Source organism: Pan paniscus, chromosome 15 (genome assembly GCF_029289425.2).
Source record: "Pan paniscus chromosome 15, NHGRI_mPanPan1-v2.0_pri, whole genome shotgun sequence".
In the NCBI taxonomy this organism is placed as follows: Eukaryota; Metazoa; Chordata; class Mammalia; order Primates; family Hominidae; genus Pan; species Pan paniscus.
Genome location: NC_073264.2, coordinates 92,916,385 through 92,942,093, shown reverse-complemented (window position 1 = coordinate 92,942,093; position 25,709 = coordinate 92,916,385). Strand labels below are relative to the sequence as shown.

The window sequence follows — 25,709 nt, the reverse complement described above, 5'->3', positions numbered from 1 at the left end:
AGTTAGATTTTCAGATCGGAAAGGGTGGAATAAATGTCACCAAAAGAGAAATTGAAGCCTGAGATAGATGGGAAGATTCTTTAGACAAAAAATAACTCCTTTAAAGAAACAATTCAAGTCTCTTTATGTGAACAAGTTAGATACTATGAACAAGAGAGTGCTTGCATATGAGATTCTTGCACCACTCTCCTGAACTGTTGAAGAATGGTATTGATAACAGGAAAGATGCCAGAACCAAAGATGGAAAAACAATTAATTTTTAAAAAGGGAAAAAGCTGTATTGTGGTGAGCATGGTGTTGATATGACCTGAATTCCTAAATAATTTAAAGGATGATTTGTGAAATTAAGAAAGGTAGAACCCAGGATAAATTCTAGAAAAACAAGTCATTGTCATTCTTATTTTCATTCACATTAAAAAGATGTTTTGTTGTAAAAAGAATTAAATATACCTTTCCTCAATATAAAATAAAATATTATTTTGTATTGGCATATAAGCCTTTTATTTATACATTTTATGTTTTCTTGTTTTTTTTTTTTTTAAGGCTATTGAATTTATGGAAACGTTTGTATTTGCTATTAAACTTCAAAGTCTACAAACTGTAAGACTTGTATTTAAGATTCAAACCCAGACTCCCAGGAAGAAAACCATTGGAGAATGCTCACTGTCACTGAGAACCCTTAGCACACAGGAAATGGATTACTCTTTGGATATAACACCACCTTCAAAAATTTCTGTAAGCGATAATAATATGTTAAGAGTATTTCATACTTTTAGAATTATTTGGTGGATGGGCTTTTGTTTGTTAGAGAATAACCTGAATAGAATATTAGAGGATCTGGAAGGCTCTCAAGTAGCAATAATATTATTTTCAAATATTTTAGAAATTATTGATAAAATGTTAACAGAACTGTTTTCTTTCTCCATTGGAAAATAACCTCAGGGTTACCTTCTCCTAGCACATTTCTTTTTTCTTTTTCTTCTTTTTTTTTTTTTGAGATGGAGTCTCGCTCTGTCGCCCAGGCTGGAGTGTGGTGGTGCGATCTCGGCTCACTGCAAGCTCCGCCTCCTGGGTTCACGCCATTCTCCCGCCTCAGCCTCCCGAGTAGCTGGGACTACAGGTGCCCACCACCATGCCTGGCTAATTTTTTTTTTGTATTTTTAGTAGAGACGGGGTTTCACTGTGTTAGCCAGGATGGTCTCGATCTCCTGACCTCGTGATCTGCCCGCCTCGGCCTCCCAAAGTGCTGGGATTACAGGCGTGAGCCACTGCGCCCGGCCTCTCCTAGCACATTTCTTATTAATGTTTCATACTTCAGGAGAAATAACTCTGAAGTATGAATAACCTTTTTTTTTTTAAAGTTTTTTTAGGTAGCTGATAACTTAGGAAAAACAAGAAAGAATCATAAATTCCACACTCAATCAGAGATTGCCCTGAAATAGATTAGGAAAGTTGTTTTAACCATGAGTAAGCTATACAGCAGCTCATAAATTGATTAGAAGTTTTTACAGCTGATTTTTTTTTTTTTCTGTAAAAAGCTTTATTACCTAATGGTGCTGATTGGGACCTGCTATTTGCTTCTCTCAGCCAACTGAACACTGTTTTTAAATTGTTTAGGAATTTCTAATTAAATTGTATAGATTGAATATTAGGATAATGTTTATAAAAATCAGTCTTAAGCTTTTGTAAGGTCAAACCTATATGCGGTTTTAAATTTGTATGGGATTTATATTTTACCTGTTTCCAAAAATATTTAAGGTGACTGGAAGTGCTTCTTAACTCTGGGTATACATTAGAATCATCTGGGAGCTTTAAAAAAATGCCCATACATAAACTAAAAAAAATTAGAATTTTGGGGGATATGGGGCAGAAACATGTATCTACCCTTCCCTTCCCTTCCCTCCCCTCCCCTCCCCTCTTCTCCCCTCTTCTCCCCTCTTCTCCCCTCCCCTCCCCTCCCCTCCCTTCCCTTCCCTTCCCTTCCCTTCCCTTCCCTTCCCTTCCCCTTTTTTTTGAGGAAGACAGAAAGCCCTGTAGCCCAGCATGGAGTGTGGTACGCAATCATAGCTCACCGCCTCCTCCATCTCCCCGCCCAAGCAATCCTCCCACGTCAGCCTCCTGAGTAGCTAGGACTACAGGCACACCACCATGCCCAGCTAATTTTTTAAATTTTTAGTAGAGATGAGGGGTCTTGCTATATTGCCCTTTCTGGTATCAAACTCCTGAGTTCAAACAGTCCTCCTGCCTCGGCCTCCCAAATTTGCTGGGATTGCAGGCATGAGCCACTGTGCCCAGCCTTGCCTATTATTCTTTATCTCAACCCCCAATGTGCTGTTCTGTAACTATGACAGGAGTTTGTCACTGGCATTTTTGACACTAGCTTAGTAGGTAGTAATCTGCAGCCATAGTTTACAGAAGGCACAAATAGACTATTCAAATAGATAATTCATATATTAAAACTTTAAAAACAGAGTATATAAGAAGAGAACTCAGGAATTTTCTGGGGAATTAAGATATTATTATCTGCGTTGGAAAATATGAATGAATAATTATGGCTAAATTTCTACTAAATCATATTTCATGTATCAGAGATTTTATAAATATTTGTGTATTTTCTGAATGCCAGGTGCTAGGGTTATAGATTGATACCCTGAAAGAAGAGTGTTTGGGCTATGCTGGACCAGTGAGTTTATGTTAATAAGTGTGAATGTTTCATATTATTGGCTAAAGCAATAATAGTATGCTTTGTTTTAATGTGTTGAAGAGGAAAATAAATATTCTAATAGTGATGTCTAAAGAGCTGTACTTTCCCATCCACACTGACAACTGTTTCACCATGAACAGCACAACTTTCGGGTTTTTACTCAATAAAGAGTCCTTGACCTTGACAAATAATAATGTAAATAATTACTTCACATCTCAAATTTCGGTATTGAATAATGTGGAAGAAATACGTTTTCCTGAAGAAATAGCTGGCATTTACAGAGATTTATCTTACGGCTGCCTCAATGCTACGTGATCTAATGATCTAATTATCACCGTGTTGTTCTTTATCCCTTTTGTGGAGATCAGGGGAACACTTGCCTGAGGTTATACAGCCAGTAGTTGGGGAGTCAGGATTTGAATGGAGGCAGTCTGATTCCAAACCCAGCTCTTTTAACTCTACCATGTATTGCCCTGCTAAGAAGATATTCTCAAACATCACCAGATCGTGATGTTCTCTAATGATGCTCAGCATTTCATTTCAACCCTTCCAGGAAGGCTAACAATGTTTTCTTTTCTGAATAAAAGGATACATTATTCAAGAGCAGTTTTGTGCTTATTAAATGCAGTCAATACATAACTGCTAATTGATTGGAATTTTAATTTTTTGGTTATTATGAGATTTAAATAGTTTAAATCTTTGAATAGTTTTTCATGATCTGAATTAATGTCCTGGAACATTAATTGAATTTGTGAAATAACCTTGGCAAGTAGGAAATGGTAAGCCTATTGCCAAATGCTGCTCTGTGTTTTTTTTTTTGTTTTTTTTTTTGTTTTTGAGATGGAGTCTCTTTCTGTCGCCCAGGCTGGAGTGCAGTGGTGCAATCTCGGCTCACTGAAAGCTCCGCCTCCTGGGTTCACTCCATTCTCCTGCCTCAGCCTCCTAAGTAGCTGGGACTACAGGTACCAGCCACCACGCCCGGCTAATTTTTTCTTTTTCTTCTTTTTTTTTTTTTTTTTAGTAGAGACGGGGTTTCACTGTGTTAGCCAGGGTGGTCTCGATCTGACCTCGTGATCCGCCCGCCTCGGCCTCCCAAAGTGCTGGGATTACATGCGTGAGCCACCGCACCTGGCCAATAGTTTAAATCTTTGAACAGTTTTTCATGATCTGAATTAATGTCCTGGAACATGAATTGAATTTGTGAAATAACCTTGGCAAGTGGGAAATGGTAAGCCTATTGCCAAATGCTGCTCTGTTTTATGAGAGTGAACTCTATAATTGTGTAACAATAAGAGACGTTTTGCCACCTTTACGTGTTTTCATAAGTGTTATTACATTGTGGGTACAAAACTGTAATAAAAATAATAAAATAACCATGATTTCCCTTGTGTTTTATAAACAGTGTGACTCTATCTTTTAAAATATATTTTTTAAATGCCAAGGACAGCAATTTTTTTTCAATCAGCAAAGGTTTTTTTTTTTTTATGGCTACCAAATTAGTTCATGTGAAAAGTTGTTAGTTCATTCTCATTCTGATTACAGTCAAAAGCAATAAATTAACTTATTTATTAGAAGTCAGCATTTGTTGCCAAATAACAAGTTTTATCATCAATTTAGACCTTTTCAAGGGGAAATTAAATTCCAACAGTTGAGTTTGTACTTGTTAAGCAATTCACTTTTCCTTTTCTATCTCTTCATTTCTTATGGCATGACTGGTTTGAAATACAGAATCATATTTTAAGAAAACACCAAGTTTCTGTCAATGTTATGTATATGGAGAGGTTGGAGTTTTTGTTGTTTTTTTTTGTTGTTGTTGTTTTTCCCAATGAGCTATGAGCCAGTTATTGGGGAATACTGAGCAATATCAAATATAAATGTCTTCATCAAGTGTCATTCAGTTGTTCTGTAACTTTATTGGAATCAGTACTAACAAAGACTTTTGTGTCTGTCTATGCTGAGCCCTAGTGTGATCTGTGAACATTATGTTCCTACTTTATTCCTATTCTTACTCTTTTCAACATGTAAACAATAGTGTTTTTGTGTTTGGACAACCATTCTCCCTTTTATTTTTCAGTCCAAGGACCTTGGAATCCACCTAAGTAGTCTGGCTTGTGTTGTATTTCACAGACAAATAACCAACTTTCTTCTGCTGTTGGTCAGCAGTACTGAAGAACACATTTTAATTTTTCCTCTTCTCTAAGTCTCCTTCATTTTGCTGTTTGCCTCAGGTTTTCTTTGACCTTTTCCTTATTATTTACTGCCTCATCACTTTGACTAGCTTCCTTCTTGCCAGCTTTCTTTAACTTGCTTCCATTCAGCATAGTAATTCAACTCTTAATCCACAGATCTGTTTATTGCTGTCTTCTGATTGTGGTAGCACCTACTCTGATCTCCATAATTAGAAAAAAATGATGATTTTCATATGTAACTTTTTAATCATATTTCAGTGTTCTCTAAAAATAATTTGACTACATTTAGTTGTTTTGAAAGTGTATTCCTTTTGTGTTAATTTCATTGGCATTTTCTTCAGTGATACTGCTTATTAATTTAATTTGCTTTTAATTTGAATTGGCTCTAGGTGTCACAGATTTTGAAGTTTCAGTACATAGATATAACCTGTATTTTCAGAATCCATGCAAATGAGTACTTTAAAGAATTCATGATATTTATCTTCATAACTTTGTCTTGTAACTTATAGTTTTGAATATCATTTGAAAGGAATACTTTCAAAATTTCTCACCTTAGCTTTTTATCTTTTAATTTTTGAATTGTCTCAAAAACTTTATTCTTAACTACCAAATGACACTTTTTTGATATGCAGGTTTGCCATGCAGAACTTGAATTGGGGACTTGTTTTCAAGCAGTAAATAGCAGAATTCAGTTACAAATTCTTGAGGCACGGTACCTTCCAAGCTCATCAACACCTCTGACTTTGAGTAAGTATATCAGTGGTTCAAAGTAGAATCTTCAGAAAGTATTAGTAATATAAAGTATTTTTTTTACATTCCTTACAATGGAGATTAAAATCTTAGTAACTTTTATTATTTAACTTATTTACTTTAAATTGAAAATTATAAGATTTCAAATTTTAGCCATTGTGTCTACCTTAATACAGTGGTCTCTTGAGTGTTATCCAGTTATGACCTGTCTGCCTTTGATACTGTTTTTTATTTAGCTCATCAGTTCATACAGGTTGAATGTCTAGAGGATTTTCAGTTATATTTTACCACCTGAAATGATTTATCCTCTCTCTAGGTCTGTGCCCTTTGTGGAATGCCCTGCTAACTAGAAACTTAATTGTAAAAAATATATATATCAAAAACAAACCTAGAAACACTTTTCTCTCCCTGTGTTTTGTGTACAACCAGGAGTTGTGATACTTTGGTTGTCTAGTCCCAGAGATTTGAGTGGGCAGAAGTGCCCCTTTTCCCTACTAAAAGAAGGGAACTGTATGGGGGCAGGCAAAAGCAATGCATGTTCACCGTAACTAGAAAGACTAAAAATAAATGAAACTGAGCATTCAATTCAAGAAGCTAGAAAAACAACAAACCCAAAGAAATTAGAGTAAGGTATTAAAGCTAAAGTTGAAGGTGACAGATATGGAGACAACCACAAAAGGCATAATCAATAAAACTAAAAGCTGCTTCTTTGAAAGAATCATTAAAATAGACACATCTATAGAAGGTGAGATCAAGTGAAAAAATAGACAAAACATGAATGATATTCTGAGCAATGAAGAGGATATAATTTCAAATTCAGAAGAGATTCTATCATGTATAAAGCAATACCATATATAGCTATACCAATTTATTTGGGTATCTATGTAAAATAAATGACTTTCTGAGAAATTCAGAGGTTGAAAGTAGAATCTTAAGAAGAGGAAGAAAATCCGAATAAAAGAATAAGCATGAAAAGGTAGTTAAACAACTGCCTCTAATAAAAGCACTAGACCAAGGTAATTGTACTGGGAGATTCTACCAAATTTTCAAGGAACATGTAATTTCTGTTGTATATAAGCTGTTCCAAAGCATGAAAAGAAGATGGAAAAAGTAATTTTGTGAGGTCAGCATATTCTCGATACTAAAACAGAATGGATAGCACACACAAAAAGTAATTATAGACTTATGTCACCTGTGTAGATAGATGGAGAATCCTAAAATAAAAATAAGCAAATAAAACCTAACTTGGAATAAATCATCAGAACTATATATAATTAATTCTAGGAAACAAGGACAACAGATGCTGTTTATGACGGGCTTCCCTTAAAACAGCTTATCAGGATGACCACAACTCTTCATTCTATCAATCTGACGGTCGGATCTCAGCCCTCACTGTGGCTCCCACCTTTCTGGGAGTTCTCACTTTCTTGCTTCCCTGGCACCCCAGCTCTGTCACCTCCAATTAGTCAGACTGTACTTTCTGCTTGAGCTGTAGGCACTGTGTGTCAGTCAGGTAGGGGAGTATGCTTAGGTGAAAAGCTATATCAACCTGAATTTTACCCAGTGAAGTTCCCGTCTTTTACCAGTTGACTTCCCTCCAGTTTCTTTCTGCTTTTAGCGTTTTAAAATTTTTTTCCAAAGTTTATAATAGTTGTTTATGGGAAGGTTAGTTTATACAAGCTATTCTGCCATTACTGGAAGCTCTATACATCTCAAATTTAAAGTACAGATTTTATCTAGTGGGCATATACTTAACTCCTGGAGTCTTTTATATTTTACCTATATAATTGTGAAATAAATACCTCCAGCTGTCCAAAAAATTGGCACCTCTCTTTAGTGTGATCCTTTTCAGTGTGCACTCTTTTACTGTGATTGTTGTTTATGCCTCCATTTCCAGTCTTTAATGGCATTCAGCCACAGAAAGATTAAGTTCATTTAAAGTTACAGTAGTAAAGTATGGCCAAAGTTATAAAGTTGATTAGAACTGTTTTCTGTTATGGTCGTAGCTCATCAAACATTTAAAAGTGACTTATCTATATTTTTTACAATAAATGTTATATATATATATTCCAACTTGGATGTGTATATACACATCTTTATATGGTATTTTGAATAACATTTTATAAACCAATATTTCTAATTTTTTAGGTTTTTTCGTGAAGGTGGGAATGTTTAGCTCGGGAGAGTTGATTTATAAGAAAAAGACACGCTTACTGAAGGCCTCCAATGGAAGAGTCAAGTGGGGAGAGACTATGATTTTTCCACTTATACAGAGTGAAAAAGAAATTGTTTTTCTCATTAAGCTTTACAGTCGAAGCTCTGTAAGAAGAAAACACTTTGTGGGCCAGGTTAGTAGGAGTTTTTATCCTTCCTTGTATTTTTCTATGCATTTAAACAGTCAGTTAACAAAGGGAATACAGGATAATATTAAAGTCAAATAGAGTACAGTTCTTCAGCATCATAAATCAAAATTCAGTTGCTACAAAAATCAAAACTTGTCAGACTTTTTGCTTTAATACAAATAGTTGGAATTTCTGAGCAATCAGGTTTATCTTTAAATATGTTTTTTTTCTGAGCTTTTTAACTTCAAAAACGATGAGAATTATCAATTTTTCAGTACTACTGACTTGTTCCTTGTGGAAGGAGGGAACATTAAGTATTTAAATCAATTTCTTAAGTCTTCGAGTATCAAATTTCTTTTGTTTAATCTTTGATTTAATGTTTAACATGGGCACTTTTTATATTCTCTTACCTGAGTTAGTTTTGAATTCCTAGAACATGTCCATTTTAACAGTGGTTGTGATATTATTTAGTTAATACTACTGTCTGGATTATTTTAAAATCTTGGTACAATTTGTATAAAACAACATAACACTTGCTAACTTGCCAGTCCTCTAGGAACTTGTTTCCTTTCCTTACTCTGAATAGACTAGTGGTAGCTGTCCATTATCTTTTACCTTAATTACGATTGTTTGAACCACATTTAAATTCCAAAATCTATATTATTGGTTTAAAAGCTTCAACTTGACAAGATATTATTAACAGTCTACATGAAATCCTCAAATTATATATGAATTTTCAAACATTGATATCAGCTCCTTGATTTTTTTAATATATATTTTTACGTAAAATACTAATTAAAATGTTGTTTTATCATTTATTATTTGGAAAAGAGCTTGAATTTAAGAATTCATATAACCAGCATAATTTTGAAGGCCATTAAGCCTTTATGAAGTCAATTCAGTTAAAGTTTTCGTATATCATCGAGCCTCAACTTAACGATATGAATGGAATAGGAAATTTACTTGAGATGATTTTCATGATAACATTTGTGGTGATTCCATTCTCTTGGTTAAGATTCTAGTTAGAATAATAATTCTGGAAAGGTTCTTGCTGGTCATCTGCTCCGTATGGCTTATCTGGTATAGCCTTAGGAGGAACTGTGACGGGGTAGCCAAAGGGGAACTCAAGGTCTTCCACCCCTGTATCAACGAAAGTACTCTAATGTCTGTTTTACATACTGGGATTATTTGTAAGATTTCATTTGAAAGGAAGGTTCTTTAGACCAAGAAAGAAAAGGAAAAAGGTTTAAACCAATGACCTGCTCCAGTCTCTTAGAAACTGAATCTCAGAGAAGTTAACTTCAAGGTAAAAGCATTTGTTAGTGCTAGAGGTGAGATGAAAATTCAAGTTTTTTTATTCCTTGTCTTCATAATAATATAATTATTGTGATGTCTTTTGTACAATTTGCATAATACTATGTATACATTCACATGTAGTATTTAAGTTACATAAGTGATGGGTACTATGAAATTACTATTGATCAAGAATGACTATTAGATTTTAATTAAGATTACACTTTATTTCTTGTAAAAGGTGATATAAAATGCACATTCCTTACCAATCTAATTTGAACCATGATTAGCCTCAGTTTAATTATCCTTACAAAAATGTTTTTGAGTGGTTGGGATCAGTTTTAAGTTGAGCTCCTAGATTTGTTGAATAGGAAAGGATACTAATAACTGTTCTAGGGGAAATGATTTTGTAATATTTCACCTTGAATTTTTGAACTGAACCTTATAAACTAGTCTTCAGAATGACTAAGCAGGTTAAATGTTTTAGCATTTAAATGTCAAATAGAGAAATCAATCTGACTTTTGGAAAAAAGAAAGATGTTTAATTTAAAATATGTAAAGCAAACTTCCAAATTTCTTCCATCAGTAAGAGTAACTAACTGTCTGAATGTAGTTATTATTATTGTGTCAAGTTAAATGATTGTACATACTTTCCTTTACAGATTTGGATAAGTGAAGACAGTAATAACATTGAAGCAGTGAACCAGTGGAAAGAGACAGTAATAAATCCAGAAAAGGTTGTTATCAGGTGGCACAAATTAAATCCATCTTGAAGACTTCACACATTAATTTGGTGAAGAACTTGACATTCTTTTAGAAGACTTATGATTTCAATTTGCTACCAATGAGAAGAGGCAAATCAACAAATTTGTCAATTTATGGGGGCTATAATTACGGTATATAATGTATCTGATAGAAAATTTGATAAGAAAATGTAATGAATTTTATCAGATATCCAAAGTAAAGGAAATGTTTTAAAACTGCAACAAGAGACACAGACAGTAAAATCAAAGTATTATTAGGATGACTAAATAAATTATAAAGTCTGTGAGAATATCAACCATAGATAGTTCTTTCTATATTATGTTTTTGCTTTTGTATTTTAAGCTTTACTTAGATATTCAAAACCTGGTATATCAAGTCTCTGTTAGTACTATTGGCATTTAGAAGACTTTACCATTATTTCAGTGCTAGGCATTATTGATTAGGTCTTGGCTCCACTGTTTACCTCTTGCTATGTATTTTCTCCCGGTAAAAATGAATTGAACCATTTCAACTATTTTCTATATTTGGAGAAAGTTTGTGCCCTGTGTTTTATAATTTTTTTACCCATAAGACATCACATTATCCCTTTGTAAGCTACTTATCTCCAAAAAACTTCAGAAATAGAAAACTACATTTTGGCAGGAATAATTGAAAACACCAGAAGGTTGAAGTTTAATTGGAAACCCAGAATATACATACTTTGCTGTTTTCTTCCCTCAAATATTTTACTATTTGTTTTATTTGGAGTTAAAATAAGAGTATCATCCATATGGTCCATCCTAATTCACAGAATTAAATGAGCTTAAATAGAAAATTCAGTATTTTATGATAATCACTTCGTTTTTAGTTTTTAAATTTTAGATTATTCTATAATTTACCGTGTTTGAGTATTTTCTCATTTTTTTCATAACCATACCTGATTATACTGTGTAACAAATATTTTCTATTGCAGTTTTCTTTCCAGTACTTATTAGAACTCAGTATTTGGAAATAATTTCAGCTTAATTGACCATAAGAACTGTGGCCAAAAAGAACAGTTTTTTGGAGAGATAGATGACATTATACCTGATTTTAGAAAATCTCACTTTATTTTTGCTAATAAGTAGACTAAGTGCTCTGTGTTCTCAGTCTTCCCTTTTTTTCTGCCCCCATTCTTACTTTGTCCCATGCATGCAGAGGAAGATGGTGATATTTTAGGCCAGGAGTATACCTTGCTATAACCTAAGCATGCCTTCTTTATTCCAGCTCCTATGTTCTGTGTATATCATTAACATTTTCCCAAATAAACACTTAATTCTCTTTTCCCTAGGTGCCATCTCCTCAAGCTACAAAATGTCCACATCTTATATCCCCTTTGCTTCTACTGCTCTGATTTTGTGGTACCAGTACTCTCTGCCACTGAACATTTTGAAATATTTTTGTTTTAGATTTGCAAAAAATGACATATAGGTCAGTACTCACATGGATTTTTAAGATAAATCACCTGTGTGATAATATTTTAAATCTGAGACAAATACAACTTTTAAAAATTGTTTTTAAAAATAGACTTTTTTTTTTAGAGCAGTTGTAGGTTAACAGAAAAATTGAGAGGAAGATAGAGATTTCCTTTCTCCCCTGACAGAGCCCTCAACAGCCTCCCAGGCTATCAGTATCCTGCACCACAATGGTACATTTGTTACAATCAATGAACCTACTCTGAAGCATCATTATCATCCAAAGTTCATGGTTTACATTAGAGTTCCCTCTTGGTGTTATACATTCTATAGGTTTTGACAAATATATGATGATATGTATGCATCATTATAATATAGTATAGTTTCGCTGCCCTAAACATCCTCTGCAAATGCAACTATTTTAATGGGTACCAAAGAAGTAAATGTATTTACTGGCTTTTAGATAATAAATAACGGGCTTTATTGTTTATTTTAAAAGCTACAATTTGTTTTAGCTGGTTTCTCTGTTCTATTAATGCTTTGAATTTCCAAATTTAATATATGTAGTCATGCATTTAACTTAATATTTAATTATTTGATTTATTTAATTTTCTATATTCTTACAATGTATGTATGATGTATAATTTAAGGGAAAGCTATGACTTCTCGGTTTCTTAGAATCCTAGGTAAATAAAACAATAAAAAGAAAACCCTTACATTTAAAAGAGCTTTCAGGTACAGAAGTATTGATACAACTAAGATCCTAAATGTTTTAATTAGTGTTTACTTAAGCCTTTTTCAGGTGAGGAGGTACTAATGCTGGTTATTTCCTTGAAGCTTTATGTGGACCTATAAATAAAAATCCAATCTCCTGTTAATAGGTATGCATATTGTGAGAAAAACGTTAGGAGCTGGGAGTAAAAAATGAGATTCTATGCCAAAATAACTTCTCTTCATATTTGCCTAGGCATTTCTTGACCTTTACCCACTTACGCAAGGAGAAGGAAATCATAATGATGTCACGTGATCAAAGGAAACCATGGAAGGGTTCATGCTGATAGCTGATAGCTTGCACAGTGCTCATTCCTAACAGTGGATTTACTTGTAAGCTTTCAGATCAACACAAATAGCTGCAGCCTGGGTTAAAATATAACATCACTATTTGGCTTTTGTTTTGCATGATTTTTAAAAGCAGTACTCCTAGGGAAATGGCCTCTGAAGTATATCAGTTTCATCTCTTACCAAGACTGTTAAGAAGAAACTAGTGGGATTTTGAACAAGTTATATAATTGTGGTCTGAAAAGAACCTAAACTGAAGTTCTGTTTAAATATAGTTACATGAATTTCTCTGATACTAATGTACTCAACAGCCAGGTGTAAACTATATCTCCTAGTAACATTTTCCATTTTTGTTTAATCAAATACTTGCTTATGAAGGATTTCAGAAATTTGTAATAAATGTCAGCTTTTGATAGCATAGCAGTAATTGACATTTCAAAAATACATATTTCTTTCTGTGTTTGGTTGGGTGTAATGAGGAAAATACCTGATAAAATGTCTGAAGACACTTTCTAATGTTGTCTTGGTGCATAAGCTATAATTTTTATTCAAAATTAAATTTCAAATGTTTGCAGTTTTGGCTAAAACATTGAGTTGAAAGAATTATGAAAAGTGGGCCCATATGAAGTACCATGTTCATTTTGAAATATAGATTTAAGATTTAGAAATATATTAAAAGAGTTAATGGAGCCTCCTAAATTGGATTTTATTTTGTGGGTGAAGAATTGTAGGAAGATGAATGTGGCCTACAGTTTTAGTAATCTCCTAGTGGAGTTTTTTTTAACTTAGTACTTTTTTATTTTTAAGTTTTTTAATCTATAAAAAATATGATTTCTATAAACAATGATTACAATAAATAATTATATTAAACTGTAGGACTCTGATAATGGCAGTAGATGTCTAGAAAGAAAGTTCTGGGCTGGGGTACGGTGGCTCATGCCTGTAATCCCAGCACTTTGGGAGGCCGAGGCGGGCGGATCACAAGGTCAGGAGATGGAGACCATCCTGGCTAACACAGTGAAACCCCGTTCTCTACTAAAAATACAAAAAATTAGCCAGGCGTGGTGGTGGGCGCCTGTAGTCCCAGCTACTCGGGAGGCTGATGCAGGAGAATGGTATGAACCCAGGAGGAGGAGCTTGCAGTGAGTCGAGATCGCGCCACTGCACTCCAGCCTGGGTGACAGAGCAAGACTCTTGTCTCAAAAAAAAAAAAAAAAAAAAAAAAGTTTTGTATGTCTTCTGAAACAATAGAAAGCTATCTGATTCTATGTTAAACTAAATCACCAAATGAGAATATGACTTTTAAATGGTGATGATGTTTATTCAATATTGATCTTCATATTCTATGCTGTGGGATTTGTTTCTGGGTCATCCTTTTTTTTTTTTTGTGAGATGGAGTCTCACTCTGTCGCCCAGGCTGGAGTGCGGTGGCACGATGTTGTCTCACTGCAACCTCCCTCTCCCAGGTTAAAGTGATTCTCATGCCTCAGCCTCCTGAGTAGCTGGGATTACAGGCACCCACCACCATGCCCGGCTAATTTTTTTGTATTTTTTTTTTAAGTAGAGACAGGATTTTGCCATGTTTGCCAGGTTGGCCTTGAACTCCTGACCTCAGGTGATCCACCTGCCTCGACCTCCCAAAGTGCTTGGATTACAGGTGCAAGCCACTGCGCTGCCTTTAGTTTCTGAGGCAGTAGGATGATAAAAATGTCTGCCCTTCAGGATAGGATACTTATTTTAGCAGAAATAAATTTGGTTAACTGTGGTTTAAAATTGTCTTTTAATTTCTGAGTCTTTCATCTTTCTTGATTATATAATGTATGAAGTCAATCTCGAAACCACATTTTTAAATGAGCCATTTTATATGATATATTTAATAACTAAATGCAAAAAAAATCTAGTACTTCACATAAAGAACCATGCTTAGTGCTTTCAGGGATACAAGAATGAATAAGCCATTGTTTACACTGAGATTTTATATTTAGGTAGGTAAATGAAACAATATAAAGCAAGATTCTAGTAGAAAGCAGGTTTTAAGGTATGAACAAAATGCTTTAGAGGCTCAAATAAAGAAAGAATTTAATGCAGCGGAAGGAATTAGGAAAGGTTTGGTAGGTCCCTGACCTGAAACACACAAAACCAAGCACTGCTGTTCATGATCACTGACTCTGCCTCCCTAGCCATCCTACTTCATTTGTGTTGTCAGCTGACTCGCTGTGAAAAACAGTTTATACATTCTTTCACTCTTTTCTAACCTTTAGCCTGCCTGCTGCTTTCTTTGCTCTTAGTAGAAGATCTTATGTCATGATTCGCAAAGAAAATAATGTCAGGTTTTCCTCCAACTTCCTACCACCATATCCACAAACTTGTTTTTACCCATATACATCCTTTCCCCCATTATGTTGGAAAGCCAGTCCTTCCTCATGACTTCTGAACCCAGTCCTCTCTGCATTCTCTGGGATTTCGTTCCATTTATTATGCCCATTTTCTCCTATTTTTGAACCATTCCCACTCACTCTACTGGATTCTTTGTTTCATCTTTGAAACCTCTGGTGTGTGGCTGTATCAAAATTGGTTGGTGATGTGTTTGATGCAAAGAACCCTACGGATACAGTTTTGGGGGTTAGGTTTTTGTATTGATGAAGGAACCCGTGTAAACACTGATGGACTGAATGTTTATGTTCCCCCAAAATTCATATGTTGAAATGCTAACCCCAAAGATGGTAGTATTAGGAGGTGGGACCTTTGGGAAAAGATTAGGTCGTTAAGGCATTGGTAATTAGGCTGTTAAGGGATTAGTGCCTTTATAAAAAAGACCCAAAGAAATCCCTTGCCCCTTCTACCAGCTAAGGTTACAGTGAACAGATGACTTTCTATGAGGAAGCAAGCCTTTACCCAAAACCAAATCTGCCGGCATCTTGATATTAGACTTCCCAACCTCCAGAACTGTGAGGAATAAATGTTCATTGTAAGCTACCTAGTTTATGGTATTTTGTTATATCAGCCTGAATGGACTAAGAAACGTTACATAAAGCAGGAGCCAATGCAGCATGCTCCCCATAGAGGTGTGTCTTCCGAGGTCCTCAAAGGTTTCCCTGGGTTGGACTGCTACGGGTGAGTCTACGCATAGCCAGTGAAGATTCTCAGCACCAGAAGCTCTTTTTCATTCTCACAGGAGTTTCTTTCCTCACTTTCCTTCTTCCACCCGACTGTTCCCAAGCATAGCCTTCATGTCTGCTTGCTCAACAAGTGTTAGTAATTGGTAGTCTACAATCCCAACAAATTCTTGAGTAATTATTAGAATTTAAGTGTAACTAACTCAATGAATAGGAAGGTTGGTTTCTCAGCATAGCATCCGTTAGGTCACCTTTCTCTGTGGTTTCTTTCTTAAAAAAATATTCCTAGACTTCCTCTCCTGTTCTAGATTCTGCCTTATTTGTTCTCCTCTTTATAGATAATTTCTAACCGCTCTGTCCTTAGTCCATTCTCTTCAATCTTCCATCCTCACCACTCCACCAAAGTTCATGTTAAAGTCTTAATAAATGCTTTTCAGCTATTTTTTTTTCCTTTATTCTCATCAACTTTCTTAACAATAGCTTTCTCTCTCTCTCTTTCTCTCTCTGTCTCTCTCTGCCTCTCTCCTTGAAACCATCTCTTCCTTTGGCTTTCATGTCATTATGCTCTGCTTATTTTTTTAACAACCTTCCTAGTCTGTTCTTCTCTGTTTGGCTCATCTTCATGCACCTGACTTTAAAAAGTAGAAGTTCTTTAGGAATCAGTCCTAGGCCATCTTTTCTTGTCATTCCACACTGTTTTCCTGGGCAACGTCATCTATTTCCATGGCTTGAAATGCTATCTACTGTCTAATTTACATCTCTACCCAAATCTTGCTATGAGTTCCATTGTCATATAGCTAATGTGGACATCTTTTCTTAAACGTGTTCTAAATCAAACTTTTGATTTCCCATTCCTACCACAAGGGTGATCTTCACTTTTCCCCATCTGAGTAAAAGGCACTGTCATCCACCTAGTTGGTCATCCCAGAAACCTATTCATTGAGTTAATTACACTTAACTAATAATTCTAATAATTATTTAGAAATTTGTTGGAATCATTTTCTACCAGTTACTAACACATGTAAATGGAAAAACTATTTCTCTTTCTGTATTCTGGTTGTGCTGGGGGGGAAAATTAAAACAAGAAAAGCTGTTTCTTTATTCTTAAAATACTTCTGACACCAAATGTGTGGGCTTTTCCCACCAAGCAATTCTTTAATTCCCTGTGGACACCAACTGGGTGTTGTATAATTTACCTTAATTCCAACACTACCCAGAGTTAGCACAGACCCCACAAATTAAGGGCCCAGTTCCACAGACTGCCCCCCACTTCCTATGCCAATCATAAGTGGCAGGTCTCCAGGCTGCCCACAACTTTGGTCTTACTTGACTACAAATTGGAGCTTCTCATGACACCTCAGGTTTGATAATTTGCTAAAATTGTTCACAGAACTCAGGGAGACAGTTTATGTACATATGTCAGTTTTTTATAAAGGATTCAAATCAGGAACAGCCAAATGGAAGAGATGCACAGGGCAAGCCAGTGGGGAGGGATGTGGAAGTTCCCTGCCCACTCGGGGAGTGCCACCTTGCAGGCTCTTCGATGTGCTTACCAACAATAAGCCCTCTGGACTTCAGTTAGGATTTTTATGAAGATGTCATTACATAGGCATGGTTGATTAAGTCATTAGCCATTGGTGGTTGAACTCAGTCTGTACCCACTCTCTCCTCCCCAGAGGTTGAGGGGGCTTGGGAGATGGACCTGAAAATTCCAACCCTCTTAACTATATTTTTGTTTTCCTGGCAACAAGACCCTCATTCTTGACGGCTTTCCAAAAGTCACCTCATTAACATAAACTGGGGTGTGTTTGAAAGGGGCTTGTTAGGAATGACACAAGATGCTACTTTCACCTTCATCGCTCTGGAGCTATTTCAGGAGCCAGGGACAAAAACCAAATATAAGAAAAGATGCCTCATCACACTTATTGCTTAGGAAATTCCAAGGGTCTTAGGTGTGTTGATGGCACAGTGGTGAGCATAGCTGCCTTCTAAGGGTTTTAGGAGCTCTGTGCCAGGAGTCAACGACAAAGACCAAATCTATGTTATATCAATATCACACCTTGGAACTCTTCTCTTATCTCCCATACTCAAGTCACCCTGTTCAGAAATATATATATCCTAAATAGATCTTGAATGCACCCACTTCTCCATCTCCACTTCAACTTCTCTAATCAAAGGCAAAATCATATCCCACCTGTAGTATTATACTTTCCTTATAATCTGATTGTCACACCTTGGTTCTTGGTGCTCTTAGTATGAAGTCCAAAATCCTTAACACAGCCTACAAGGCCCTTGCAGGGGATGACCCACTTTTCCTCTACCCTCTTATATTCAATGAGTGGGGGTCTGTGAATCAAACTAACAAATGACATTAACAGGAGAAAAGACACCATTTTTATTAATGTTTACATGCGTAAGTATTCACAGAAAAGTGAAACTCAAAGAGGTAATTAGATTAGGAGTTTATATACCCTTTTAATAAAGGAAAGGAGGTTTGAACTTTAAGAGATAAATTGTGGGGAAGTGACTAGGAAATACATGGGGGAACTAATGGAGGATAAGCGTTATTTTAGTTAGGTCTGTTTGTGCAAACTCATCTCAGTGTTGACTCTCCATCTCCGGTGATAAGTCACTCCTCTTCCTGGTCCACAGAGTATGGAGAACACCTTCACAAAGCATAATTTATGCCCTGCTTTTAGGCAGTTAAGTGGATGGCAAAGAACTCTTCTTACATCTGTTGACTCTCAGTTGCTTTCAGCTCAAAATCTTTATGCCAAAGTGGCATACTTTGAGGTGACATATCCTGATCCCCTTTCTCCTGTTGTGTTGTAAGGAATAATTATGTTACTTAAAATGGGTTGGGTTTTGTTTGTTTGTTTGTTTTTTTGATGATCGGTCAGATGTGGACATGTAATAATAACACCATGGAGAGGCATATGAAAATGAAGGAGATTTATTATATTGGCAGGTCCTAGAAGAGGGAGGTATGGCATGCCATGCAGGGGGCATGTGGGAGGAACTCCCAGGGAGTGAGCTCACCCAAGCAGGTGGGGAGGAGAGAGAGAGAGGGTCGGGGGAAGGACCTATGGACAAGGGCCTTTGTTGGTGGTCAGGGTACAGTATATAAGCAAAAAGCATGAGAGTGTTTCATTGGAGTGTTTGAATGTCACTAGATCACAGTCAGAATAACAAAAAGGGGAACTTGTGGCAGGAACCAGCCTTCTCACACTGGTACACCTGATTGCCCAGACGTAGTGTTCATAGCCTGTTTGTGGGAATGTTGAGGCATCAAGAAAATAGGAAGTTTTAAAAATTTACAATATCCCTGTATAATCTGAGCTCTGCCTTCCACTCCAGCCTTATTTTTAACAATTCTCCTCTTTAATCTCACTGATCTGTTTTCAGTTCTTGGAAGACAGACAATACACACCTAGCTTCCTCTGGATCTTCACACATCCTGTTTCACCTATGTGGAATAGTTTCTCTCTTTACTCTTCCCTTTACTAAATCCTATTCTTTTTTTGAAGGTGCCAGCTTAAATATCTGTTCCTCAGAAAAGTCTCTTTTGATTTTTCAAGCAATATTAGGTCTTATTTTCATATACTTTATACTTTTTCTTTATAGCTTTTATCAGAATTATGGTTAAATAGTTAACTTACATAGTTGTCTCTCCTAGACTGTAATTTCCATGAAAGCAGGGTCTTGTTTATTGCTGCATTCCTGAACCTAGTACAGTATCTGGCCTATAAGAGGTACATAGTCAATGTTTGTTCATTTACACATTTAACCAATAGGCAATGTTTTGAGTGTTAGGGATTTAACAGTGAACCAACAAAAAAATGAATGAACACATAGAGTTAGGTTTTATGGCTCAGTAAAGTGGTAGTTAAGGCCAATATCTTCTTATTGAAAGAGATAATGCTGTATAATACATTATTACCATATTTACTTTAAAATTCATTAGTACATTTCTTAATCAGAGAAAAGAGAAATATAAAAGCTTCATATCTAACTCATACTATCAAGCTTACAAAAAACTTCTGAAATTTTAAAGTGTTTATAACACATAATGCTAAATTTAGTAGATTGCTGAGATCTTTATCCGATTTTGCCTTATCATTACATGTTAGCAGCTTAATGTATATCATTACTAAGAACAAAAATTATATTTATTTATTTAAAACATTTATTTTTTGCAGGGAATGAGTTAAATTTGATTTCTATATAAAGTAGGAACAATACTTAGATTGTGTCCAGCTTTGAAATTTTCTTATAAGATGTAACTAACATGTTTAAGTGACCCTACATAAACAAGTACTGTAGTTGTTGTCTACTGGCCTAAACAGGATTTATAAGACTTCTGTAGGAAAGAAGATGAGCGTAGAAAATTGGTTAGATGATAGTTCTACTCCTGGAGGGAGAGAATGAGAATTTTGGAGACCCTTCCTGATACAATTTAGGAAATGGATTCAGGGAAGAGGCTGTAAGAGAAGCAGGCCTCATCCCATGTACATCTCAGTACTAGGGACAGTTTCTTCTACCTCTCCTTATCTAGGAAGGACAGATAATAGGTCTGCAGATAAAGAAGGTGAAAAGGATTGCTGAGTAACGTTTTCTTAAGTCATAATGAAAAAGAACCCTGGGAAGGACAGATGGACAACCAGATAGAGGCCTTTAAGAGTAAGGGAAGTTTATGGAGAATAGTTAAGGATGGAAAAGTAAGAAGGTAAGGGTGCAGTTGTATAGTGACCCTATATGCTTCCTAATACTATATGCATTTTCGTTTTACGTAAGTTGTCTTGTTGTAATTCAGATTTCCTTCAGAGGAATATATACAAAATTCTTATATTGCCCCTTCCTCTTCTCCTTTCCTGCATCCTTTCCTCCTGCCCTCCTTCTTCCCTCTCTCTCCAATCCCTGCTATTTGCCAAAACTCCTGCTCTATGTTTTGCTTTCCTGATTGAAAATCTGAAAACTAGTTTGGTCTATGGTAATAAAAATCACTGGTTCTCCTGCCTGGAAAAGACCCTAAGAGTTCTCTACTGTAAATGCTCAGCTAACTAGAACATAGCAATATTTATTTTCAACAAATATTTATTGGGCAGCTACTTTGTGCCGCTCATTTCAGGTGCTAGGAATACAACACTAAGCAAAATAGACCAAAAAACACCGCCCTCATAGAGCTTGTATTTTAGTGAATACATCAGAATATACTGAATATTTTCAACTAAAATTTGATGGGTTTCATGCAATGAATGAACAAATAGAAAATCAGAAAGTCTGTTCCTGGTCTTTCCTTCTATATGACTGTTCTATATGCCAATCTTCGTCACTGAATCTCTCTCTGTCTTCAAATGCTCATGTTAATAATGTACTAATGCATTATTATCCAGGTTTTTTTCCCCAAAAAAAGATACATCTATTTTTTTAAAAACTTTTAGTTTCAGGGGTACATGTGCAGTTTTTTAATATAGTAAATTATTTGTTGCAGGTGTTTGATGTACAGATTATTTCCTCACCCAGGTAATAAGCATGGTACCTGATAGGTAGTTTTTTGATCCTTGCCCTGCTCCCACCCTCCACCCTCAAGTAGGCTCTGGTTTCTGTTGTTCTCTTCTTTGTGGCCGTGTGTGCTCGATGTTTAGCTCCTACTTATAAGTGAGAACATATGGTATTTGATTTTCTGTTCCTGCATTAGTTTGCCTAGGATAATGGCCTCCAGCTCCATCTATGTTGCTGCAAAAGACATGATCTTGTTCTTTGCTATGGCTGTATTGTATTCCGTGGTGTGTATGTACCACATGTTCTTTATCCAGTCTGCCGTTGATGGGAATCTAGGTTGATCCCATGCCTTTGCTATTGTGAATAGTGCTGTGATGAACATTAAGTGTGCACATGTCTTTATGGTAGAACAATTTATATTCCTTTGGGTATAGACCCAATAATGGGATTGCTGAGTTGAATGGTAGTTCTGTTTTAAGTTCTTTGAGAAATAACCAAACTGCTTTCCACAGCGGCTGAACTAATTTACATTGCCACCAGAAGTATATAAGCATTCCTTTTTCTCTACAACCTTGCCAGCATCTGTTGTTTTTTAACTTTTTAATACTAGCCATTCTGACTGGTGTGAAATGGTATATCATTGTGGTTTTGATTTGTATTTCTCTAATGATTAGTGATGTTCAGCATTTTTTCATAGGCTTGTTGGCCAAATGTATGTCTTCTTTTGAATAGTGTCTGTTCATGTCCTTTGCCTCACCTAAAGAGGAATATTTAAAGATATTATTTTCCTTGAGCTACTTTTTTTCTCTTGAGACAGGGTCTCACTCTGTCACTCAGTCTGGAGTGCAGTGGTGTGATCATAGCTCACGTGCAGCCTTAACCTCCTGAGTTCAAGCAATCCTTCTACCTCAGCCATCCAAGTAGCTGGACTACAGGCACGTGCCACCATGCCTGGCTCTTTTTTTTTTTTTTTTTTTGAGATGGAGTCTCTCTCTGTTGCCCGGGCTGTAGTGCAGTGGCACGACCTTGGCTTACTGCAACCTCCGCCTCCCGGGTTCACACCATTCTCCTGCCTTAGCCTCCAGAGTAGCTGGGACTACAGGCGCCTGCCACCATGCCTGGCTAATTTTTTTGTATTTTTAGTAGAGACAGGGTTTCACCGTGTTAGCCAGGATGGTCTCAATCTCCTGACCTTGTGATCTGCCCATCTCGGCCTCCCAAAATGCTGGGGTTACAGGCGTGAGCCACCATGCCCAGCCCCAAGATACTGGGCTTTTACAGGGGAATGGCCACATCGAGGGTCGAGAAAATTACTGTAAGTGGTAGGATTTGGCTTATGATAATGTGTGTGTATGTGCATATACCCAAGCTCACAATACACATGCCATTTATCTTGTAGAATTAGAAAAATGACATGTTTTCCTGAAAATGAGGGAAATAAATGATCAACGGGGTAGGAAGAGTGGTGGAAATATTGTAACAGATTTGATCACAGTCAAGTGTATTTCTTTTCCCAGTCCAGAAAAAATCTAAGCTTGACAAATAAGGAAGTTTTCCCTTTCCTAGTCCAGAATAAACTAAGTTGTAGACACAACAGAACAGTAAAGTGTTTGGGATAATGCCATGGAGTCTTTGGCTTAGGTTATATATGGTTGTACAGAGCCGGATCTGCTCATTGTGTCTCACATTCTGTCTCAGCTATGTGGTAATAAATGATGAATTCTCAAGGAGTTTCTATCCCTGCTTCCTTCTTGAAAGCTGATAAGGTTAAAAAAATTTTTTCCCTTATGGTTTACCTGGGTATATGAAAGAAAATAGTTCTTGACCTTTTTTCTTTCCCAGCATATCTGAAGGGTATGACACATTTCCATCACTAATAGTGAGTCACACTAGCAATAATTTGCACCTAACTTGTGAATCTTAAAAAAAGCCCCCAATTATTGAAGGAGGTAGAACATAGTGAAATGCAAACACATACCTAGTCTATGTAGTTTTATCTTGAGGCAGTTCACACATGAAAATGTAATCTGTTCTTTTGAATTTCTTAATCACTTTTTCCATATTAATCTTATTGCCTAGATAATTTCTGTGCCCTAGGAGTAAGGAAAATGAACAAGATATACTTATTTCATTTTTTTAAATCAGGATGTTGGAAGATATTAATCTTTTGGTTTTTAACTTAGCAAGCTGAAATCTCATCAATTAAATGATAACTTGTCTGGCCAAAGATTCTGTAAACAGGTGGGGATGGTCAGAATGAAATATAGCAAATGGGATGGTCAAAGAAACGGTATAAACAGTGTAAGTCCTGTGCTCTCCAGGAGAAAGACACTAAATCTGGGCATTTGACAGTAAGGATCTTCAGCAGACTCCCGCTTGAGGCAGGATGTTACACTGGCCGCACCGTGGCCTGGATTATACCTCTGTCTACAATCCACTTCCCTTTGCTTTGATTGCAAGCTCCCCAAACAATTACCTGGCTTCTAAAATTCAACTTAATGCATGCCCTGACACAATACAGAGATGCTGTAAAGGCAGACATAAAAATTTACGTAAATTTGGTTGTTGTTTGAGAAGGGAGGTGAGAATAACTTGGGAAGACCAAAACAGCTCAGGATGGCTTCACATTCCTTAAGTCTAGGCCCTCAGTTTTACCAGGCTTGAATTTTAATTTCATCAGGATGCTAATAAATTAGGGGAATTAGTTCAGCTAATAAAACTTTCCAAAGTCTGATGTGCAAACTGTATACCAGTTTACTAATTTATAAATGGAAGATAGTCCCTTCCAATGATATAAATATTTATGTCTGCCTTTACAGCATCTCTGTATTGTGTCAGGGCATGCATTAAGTTGAATTTTAGAAGCCAGGTAATTGTTTGGGGAGCTTGCAATCAAAGCAAAGGGAAGTGGATTGTAGACAGAGGTATAATCCAGGCCACGGTGCGGCCAGTGTAACATCCTGCCTCAAGCGGGAGTCTGCTGAAGATCCTTACTGTCAAATGCCCAGATTTAGTGTCTTTCTCCTGGAGAGCACAGGACTTACACTGTTTATACCGTTTCTTTGACCATCCCATTTGCTATATTTCATTCTGACCATCCCCACCTGTTTACAGAATCTTTGGCCAGACAAGTTATCATTTAATTGATGAGATTTCAGCTTGCTAAGTTAAAATCCCATTTTACGATGTCTCCCAGACATTATACCCGGGTCATCTGAAGTGCAGTTTTAGGAACTTTCTCCACTCTTTGGTAATAAATAAATGTATGTCTGAAGCCTCTAGGTTTGCAAAATCTCGTCTATCAATAGCATTTGAAGTATTTAACATACTCGATTATTCCTTCCTTAACACATTTCTTCACTTTTGAGAAACTGTTTTTGGGGTGTGGGGGTTCCTTTATTACTGTATTAGCTGCATGGCAAATATGGCATTATCATTCAAAGGGTAAGGAAGCTAAACAGGGTTTATATTGTAGTTGATTGGTAAGCTTCGGACCACAAGGAAAGTAAGAGAAAATTATTAGCGTAGAATTCCTCTCTGGCTTGTCAAAGACTGTTTCAGGTCCTCATCATAGTTATGTGAATCTGCATCCCAAGAGTATGTCAGTTTGGAATTTGGATGCCTGGAACTGAGAGATTCTAACCGGTGATGTGTTTTCTAAAGACAGGAGGAAATTGTTGTCATAAAATAACTGTTTCTTTCTTTACTTTTTTTTTTTTTTTTTTGGTAGAGATGGAGCCTTGTTATGTGGCCCAGGCTGGTCTCAAACTCCGGGCCTCAGGTGATCCTCCCACCTCAGCCTCTTAAAGTTTTGGGATTACAAGGATTACATCTGTTAAAATACCTGTTTTTGTCTTTATATGATCCTCAAATTCTTTAGCAAGTTTTCCATTTTTATTGCAGGGTCACTGGAAAGTGTTATAAATATACTTTTGATACTATTATATCTGACATCACTGTATTTATCCAAAAGTGACAACGTTTTCTCTTTTTTTTTTTTGCCTTAGGAAGAAAATGGTAAGAAGTAGATTTTTCATGTCAAGTGTGGTGTACTGTTATTTGAAAGAAATACAATCTTATAACAGTATTATATTTTAAAGACTTGCTGATTCTCTGTAAGGTCACAATATGTTTTACAAGTTTCAGAAGTAGGGTTTCTTCATTATGAGATTCATAATGTTCACAATGTAATCTAAAATTTAAGATTCTTTCATTCAGTCATGTCTTTCCCCTTTTTGTAGGGGGTTGGTGGTGCTAACAAGTCATGTAAAAGTAACTTATTTGCATTTTTAACCACAGTGGCAGAATGGTTGCCATCAATTTAGCATATTACAGTAGTATTTGCTAGAGAAAGTTACAAGTTCTTAGAGCTAAAGCTACTCAAGAATTTACTTAATCTGAGTTTATCTTTTCTTCTTACTATATCTAGGATATAGTCACAATTATAGAAACCTTCCAGAATGTTTTTTTGGAGGGGAGTTTACCAAAGTATACCTATAAAAAACATCTGAAAATTTACACTCATGGAAAAGGCTTTATCTGTTAAGATTCCAAAT

General features: G+C 36.0%; 1 protein-coding gene across 4 annotated transcripts in view; it reads left to right on the top strand.

Annotated features, from left to right (window-relative positions):
* The window catches only part of TC2N (tandem C2 domains, nuclear), a 67,392-nt gene extending 53,040 nt beyond the window's left edge, over positions 1–14,352 (top strand). For 3 of the 4 annotated variants that reach the window (XM_003832771.4, XM_055097952.1, XM_055097953.1), the window contains 4 exons: positions 544–735; positions 5,526–5,640; positions 7,792–7,991; positions 9,941–14,352. In XM_003832771.4, coding sequence (XP_003832819.1) covers positions 544–735; positions 5,526–5,640; positions 7,792–7,991; positions 9,941–10,051 — 618 coding nt within the window. In that variant the 3' untranslated portion in view covers positions 10,052–14,352. The remainder of the gene's footprint in view (positions 1–543; positions 736–5,525; positions 5,641–7,791; positions 7,992–9,940) is intronic. The other variant, XR_008620957.1, reaches the window with a different exon arrangement.
* The last annotated feature ends 11,357 nt before the right edge of the window (positions 14,353–25,709 follow it).